At 41.0% G+C, this 7273-nt stretch overlaps 1 protein-coding gene across 1 annotated transcript in view; it reads left to right on the plus strand.

Moving 5' to 3' along the window:
* Window positions 1–2345, plus strand: part of WDR53 (WD repeat domain 53) — a 33504-nt gene extending 31159 nt beyond the window's left edge. The window contains exon 4 of the mRNA XM_008567486.1: window positions 2040–2345. Coding sequence (XP_008565708.1) covers window positions 2040–2345 — 306 coding nt within the window. The remainder of the gene's footprint in view (window positions 1–2039) is intronic.
* The last annotated feature ends 4928 nt before the right edge of the window (window positions 2346–7273 follow it).

Raw genomic sequence — 7273 nt, forward strand, 5'->3', positions numbered from 1 at the left:
CCAAGGTTTGGATCCCAGTACTGGCCCATCAAAAAAAAGGGGGGGGCCGGCCCGTGGCTCACTCGGGAGAGTGTGGTGCTGATAACACAAAGGTCCAGGGTTTGATCCCTGTACCAGCCAGCAAAAAAAAAAAAAATCACAACACTAAATCCCGGTGAGGATGTGGAGAAACTGAATTACCCATACATTGCTTGTAGGAATGTAGAAGTGTACAGCAACTCTGGAAAACAGTTTGGCAGTTCACAACACTAAATCCCGGTGAGGATGTGGAGAAACTGAATCACCCATACATTGCTTGTAGGAATGTAGAAGTGTACAGCAACTCTGGAAAACAGTTTGGCAGTTTCTTACAAAACTAATCATGCTACTACCATATTACCCAGCAATTGCACTCCTGGGCTTTTATCCCAGAAAAATATTGTACACAAATGTTTACAGCAGTTTTATTTGTGATAGCCAAAACTAGAATCAGCACAGATTCCTTCAATAGATAATTGATTAAACAAATTGTGTTATGTCTATACCATGGAATACTACTCAGAATAAAAAAGAACAAAACTATTGATGCATGCAACAACCTAGATATTCATATAGATTTTCAAATTTATTGTCATTAATCTGTTTATAATATATTCAGCTTTCTAATGTCTGTTTATATGTATAGTGATGTCCCCTTTAATCCTGTTATTAGTTATCTGTGGCTTATCTCTTTTATTTATTAACCTTGTCAGGAGTTTTTTTTAAAAATATTAATAGCCTTTTAAAAGAACGAAACTTTTTAAAATGTATTTTTAATTGACAAAAATTGTATATATTTATGGTGTACAACATGATGTTTTGAAATATGTATATTTTGCGGAATGGCTAAATCAAGGTAGTTAACATGCATTACCTCACATACCATTTTTTTGTGTGGTGAACACTAAAAATCTACTCTCAGTAATTTTCAAGTACACGATACATTGTTGTTAACTACAGTCACCATATTGTACAAGTTATTTTGAACTTATTCCTTCTGTCTACTGAAATTTTGTATTCTTTGCCCAATATCTCCCCAATCCTCTCCCCTGCCCCACATTCCTATCAGCCCCTGGTAACCACTATTCTATTCTCTGCTTCTATAAGTTAGACTTTTTTAGATTCCACATATAAGTGAGATCATGGATATGTGTGTTTCTGTGCCTGGCTTATTTCTCCTAACTTAATGTCCCCTATGTTGTTGCAAATGACAGGATTTCCTTCTCTTTTAAGGCTGGATAATATTCTATTGTGTATATATACACATTTTCTTTATCTATTCATCCATTGATTCCATATTAGGTTTTCAAAAGTTTAAAAATTACTTTCCAAAAATTTTATTTTCAGGGTCATAGAATCCTTGTTTATAACTCTGAAATATCATTCAGCTTTACTATCCCACCACATATTTTCATTGTCTGTTCCCATCATTGGATATGGCTGTTTCTTCAAAGGATGACTTTTCCTTCAATGCTTATGTCTTCTGAGATCAGCAGTTTTTAACCTTAGCTGCAAATCAGAATTACTCTATTGATTTAAAAACTATCTAGGGGGCTGGCTGGTTAGCTCAGTTGGTTGGAGCAAGCTGTTATAAGAAAAAGGTCAAGGATTTGGATCCCCACACCGGCCAGCTGCCAAAAAAAAAAAAAGAATAGCTAAACAGACCAATGGAACAGAATAGAAATAGATGCTTACAGACTCGTATAAAGAAACTTAATTAATGACAGACGAAAGTGCACAGCAGAGCAGTGAGGAAAAGACAGTCTTTTTAATAAACAGGATGAGTCAATAGTATGTCCTTATGGTGGAGAAACTAATCTTGACCTCCTTCTTCACACTCATCCAAAAATTATGTCTAGGTGTATTGTAGATATAAATGTGATAGGTAAAGCAATAAAACTTCTAAAAGGAAAATATACTGGGCACATTTAGGCCTAGCCTCTGATGGTGAGTGGCTGGTTGCAAGGGACTCAAGATAGGAATGCTCCCAAAACGTAGAGGGTATTCCACTGTGTGTGAAGGTTCCTGAAGACCGGAAAGATCCAGAGGTGTTCCAAGTCCGGACTTGGCTGCTGGAAGCCATGTTTGGCACAGATGGATCTCAAATGCCTTACATCCAGCAAGTGAGAAAGGCCATGCTCAAGCTGAAGGCTCTGGAATCCTCAGACCTCACTGAAGCCGTGGTTTACAGCTCTTCCTTGTGTAAGCTCTGGACCAAGTGCATGCTCCAGTTCATGACTGAGTGGCACTGCCAGCGGCAGGAGCAAGGGTTGCTCAAGCTTGAGGAAGCCATGAATGCCGTCGAACTAGGTCCCTGGGTGAAGTGAAGCCAGTTTTCAGCCAACGTGAGCGGGACCAGATGTAGAGATTAGGTTGTGGCCAGAGCTGGAGTGGGTTCTAGCTTGTTTTAAACTCTGCTCCAGCCTGAGCAGTTAAGAAGAAAGCTGTGCTGGCTGGTTAGCTCAGTTGGTTAGAGCATGGGGCTGATAAAGCCAAGGTCCAGGGTTTGATCTCTGTACCCATCAGTGCCAAAAAAAAAAAAAAAAAAAAAAAAAGACAGAAAAACAAACAAACAAACAACACCCAGCTGTTTTGGGGTCTCTGCATTTGCTGTGAGTTCTGACTCAAGCAAGACTTTTCCCAAGACTGCTAATTAAAGAAAAAAGTTCTAAACAGGTAAAATAAAAGGAAAAAATGTTTTCATGACCTTGGGGTAAGAAAGATTTCATATATAAGACATCAAAATGAAAACATTGATAAATTGTACTACATTAAAATTAAAAACTCTAGTACATTAGGATGGTGAAAAGGAGGCCATGGAGTAGAAGACAGGTGTAATATGTATAACTGACAAAGGACTCAGATTCAGAACAATAACTCAATCAACTGATCAATCAATAACAATAAAAGGTCAGACAATCCAATAGAAAAATGGGCAAAGACCATTGTCAAAGAACAAAATTACAGCAAATTTAAAGACCTCAATTGGCTTTATTGTGATTCTAGAATTGAGTAACACATTATTCAATAAAATGGAAAAACTGTTCACATGAGCCCAGCAGAGGAGGTTGGTTTCATAGATAGAAAAAGGCTGAAAAGAGCAGAAACAAAGAACAAAAAGTACATCGGTCATTTCAAAGTTACTCTCCTTGTAAAGTGGGGACAGGAAGAAAGAACAATAGAAAAATAACTGACTAATATCAGGTTACTTCAAACTATCTCTTTTATGTAAGAATTAAAGCAGAGAGAACTTCATTATCATACCTACTGAAGATTAAAACTGGCCTGTTTGGGAAGTAGGCTGTTATCTCTCTCTCCTGACTTTCAGAAGGTCAGACCATGTCCTAAGTGACTTGGAACTTAGCAAGGTTGACTCCATTTTAATTTTTAGTCTGATCTGTTGGGGTCTAGTGCAAGATCTTATCCAAAATAATAGCCTACAATAATTTTTATTTAACAACATGAACAAGCCAGTAGAAATGCAAGATAGTGAAAATAAATGAAAAGGTGATCAACTTCATTGGAAACCAGAGAGTGCAAATTAAAACACACCCATTAGAATGACTAACATTTGGGGCCGGCCCGTGGCTCACTCGGGAGAGTACGGTGCTGATAACACCAAGGCCCCGGGTTCGGATCCCACATAGGGATGGCCGGTTCGCTCACTGGCTGAGTGTGGTGCTGACAACACCAAGTCAAGGGTTAAGATCCCCTTACCGGTCATCTTTAAAAAAAAAAAAAAAAAGAATGACTAACATTTGAAAAACTGACAATACCAGTGTTGGTGAAGCTGTGGAGCAACTGGAACTCTCATGCACTGCACATGGGAATGAAAATGGTATAACCATCTTGCAAAACTAATTGGCAGTATGTGTAAACCTGATTATAAGCACATCCTATGGCTCAGTCATTCCATTTCTAGATATACCCAACAGGAATGTATACACCAAAAGACATGTACAAGAATGTTCGTAGCAGCATTATTTATAATAGCTCCAAACTGAAAACTACTCAAATGTCCAACAACAGTAGTATACATAAATTGTGATATAATTCATATTATGGAATACCACACAGAAATAAAAAGTAAGCTAACTACTTCGTGCAACAACATGCATGAATCTTATAAACATAATGTTGCAAAAAGGAACCAATCAAAAAAATCATACATCTAGCCATGACAGAGTAGCTGGTACCAGACTAAGAAATAAGTCAAAAAAAATTAGATAACTGTAAAACTTATGAAACAACCATTTTCAGTCATTGGACCACAGGCAGAATAGCACAGTGATTACTGAGAGAAGGGGAAAAAATAAGGTGAGCCCTACATTTCCCCAGCTTTCTGCCTGATGGCATTTACCAAATACCAGCATAGGAAGAGGGATCCCAAGTAAAGCATGACAGAGTTGCTGAGCTGAGGAGACAAAAGAGCTTGGGGAGACTGAGAGGGCTAGCGTTTGTGGGGCAAAATACCAGAGAGAAGGGAACTACGCAAAGAAAGAAATCCAGAAATCTGCATAGGAGTCCCTTGCATCTCTGGCAAAACACTAAGCCATACAAGAGTAGGATGAGACTTCATGAGGCCAGAGAAAGAAAAACTACTGGGTAGACTCTTCTAAGCTGAATAGGCAAATCTATAGAGACAGGAAGTAAATTAGTGGTTGCCTAAGGCTGGGGGAATAGGAGAAATGACAAGTGACTGCTAATGGACGTGAAATTTCTTTTTGAGTGAATGAAAATGTTCTAAAAGTAGATTGTGGTGATGGTTGCACAATTTCGTGAATGTTCTAAAACCCACTGAAGTGTGACTTCAAAGGGGTGAACTGATTTAAAAAAACAAACAAACCTTAAACATTGGAAAAACAGTAAAATATGACCTATAACCAATAGAAAAATCAGCAGTCAGGCTTCCAGTCAAGATGGCAGAATAGATGGTCCCCAGCATCGCTCTCTCCCACAAATCCACCAATTTACAATTATTAAAAAGCAACGACAGCCAAGCTGGGGCCACTAAAGCTCAGCGGAAGAGGAGAGACCTATGGATTACATGAAGGCAGGAAAAGCCACAGTGAGAGAAAGAAGAGATTGCTCTGACCATTTTGAGCCCTGGCCACTTCCAGACTAGAGCTGGTGAATGCATAGAAGCTGTGCCTTTCCTATGAAGTTGCTTGGAGGTGTCAGGGGAGAAGAGGGCCTTGGTGGTCCTAAGGCTAGTAAGACCACTAAAAGGGTTCCCATGGACACACATAGGAGCGAGGAGCCGGAAGTACCTACAAAGTCAACTGTTAAAACCTGAGCTGTACAAAAAGCTTTCCCCAGGGAATCAGCAGCAAAGCAGCAATTTAGCTCAACCACAGGGCTGAAATGCTGGTCCCCACAGGAAGTTCTCCCTTTTTAGAAGTAAGCAAAGAACAACAAGTTAGTTCCAGTGCTGAGTTTAAGTAGTGGAAACAGCAAATAATCCAACACAGAACTGAAAGAAGAAACAAAATATCCACAGACCAGAGATAAAGTTTGATATTAACTAGTAAAGTTCTCACTTCACCTAAGAACACCAATAAAACCTAGAAGGACTGGAAGCTAACTGGGCCACCAAGCCAGGGAGGGCTGAGGGCCAGGGGCCTCAGCCATGCCCGCTGACACCTATAACCAGCCCAGTGACAACCACCAAGCTGCCACAGGAAGCACCTCAGGCCCCTGAACTGGGACAGTGGGGGGCTGAGGGCCTTGGCCATGCCCCCCTGATACCCACACTCAGCCCAGCAACGACCACTGAACCACTGCTGGAAGCCCCCTGGTCTCCCAAGCTGGGAAAGTGGGGGGCCGAGGGCTCCAACCACACCCTGCTGACATCTGCACCCAGCCCAGCAATGACCAAGCTGCCACTGTAGGCCCTCTGGTCTCCCCTACAGGAATGAGGGGGGTGCAATGGGTCATGACCCTGTCCCTCCTCCTTCCTGCTTCTCCCATCCTATTTCCTTCCCCTTTTCCCTGTCCCCCTCCCCCCAACTGCTCCACAACATCTTAGAATGTAAAAAAATAATATTAAAAACTTTTTAAAAGCCAGATACAAAAATATAATCCATCTGATCTAGAGTGAACAAAGATTGAATTGATTTTCAACCACATTCTTAGGAAATATGCATATTATCATTATTTTATCAAAAGGAAGATAACATTAGATAGTTAAAGTAGATCTTTACCACCAAGTTGCGGGCTCTTTTATGACAAGAATTATCTTGTTTTTTCCCTCTCTTCTTCCCTTTTTCCCTACCATTCTTCTCTCATTAAGTAACTACCAAGTACCTGGGCCAGGCCTGTGGCTCACTTGGGAGAGCGTGGTGCTGATAACACCAAGTCAAGGGTTAAGATCCCCTTACCAGTCATCTTAAAAAAAAAAAAAAAAAAATTACCAAGCACCTAATCTGGGTCATCTCAGCAGTTTTATGTCCTGCAGCAGGGACTCAGTGGTTTTTGCTGTTGACAGAATTAGTTTTTGAGGGGCGAGGCCAGTCATCTAGGAAAAAAATACGGCTCCATATCCTGGTGTTTTCTGAAGATTGGGGTTGAGATCTTGATTATCTCTATATGTTTTTGCAGTTTTAAAGATATTTTTCCTTTTTTTTTTTTTTACTGACTGGTAACGGGATCGCAACCCTCAGTGTTGCGCCCGTACCGGGGACCGGCAATGGGATCACAACCCTCGGTGTTGCGCCCGCACCACGCTCAGCCAGTGAGCGGGAACCGGTCTCCACATGGGATCCGAACCCTCGGCGGGAGCACCGCCGTGCTCCCAAGAGGCGCACTCTCCAGTGCGCCACCAGGCCGGCCCTAAAGATATTTTTAAATGTTCAATTGTAGATAATTGTTAATGGCTAATGCAAAAATGGTGGAAAATCAGAGTAACAAAAATATAAACAATAAAATCTGAGTTTTTAAATTACATTATTCTCCCTTTTTTTGTTAATTGAGATGTAAATGTAAAAATCTTAAAGTACAATTAAAAAACCTAAAAGTCGGGCCGGCCTGGTGGCGCACTGCTACAGTGTGCCGCTTGGGAGCGCGGTGGCGCTCCCGCCGAGGGTTCGGATCCCACATACAGACCGGTTCCCGCTCACTGGCTGAGCGTGGTGCGGGCGCAACACCGAGGGTTGTGATCCCATTGCCGGTCCCCGGTACGGGCGCTACACTGAGGGTTGCGATCCCGTTACCAGTCAGTAAAAAAAAAAAAAAAAAAAAAAAAAAAAAAAAAAAA

Source organism: Galeopterus variegatus, unplaced genomic scaffold (assembly GCF_000696425.1).
Source record: "Galeopterus variegatus unplaced genomic scaffold, G_variegatus-3.0.2 Scaffold322, whole genome shotgun sequence".
Classification (NCBI taxonomy): domain Eukaryota; kingdom Metazoa; phylum Chordata; class Mammalia; order Dermoptera; family Cynocephalidae; genus Galeopterus; species Galeopterus variegatus.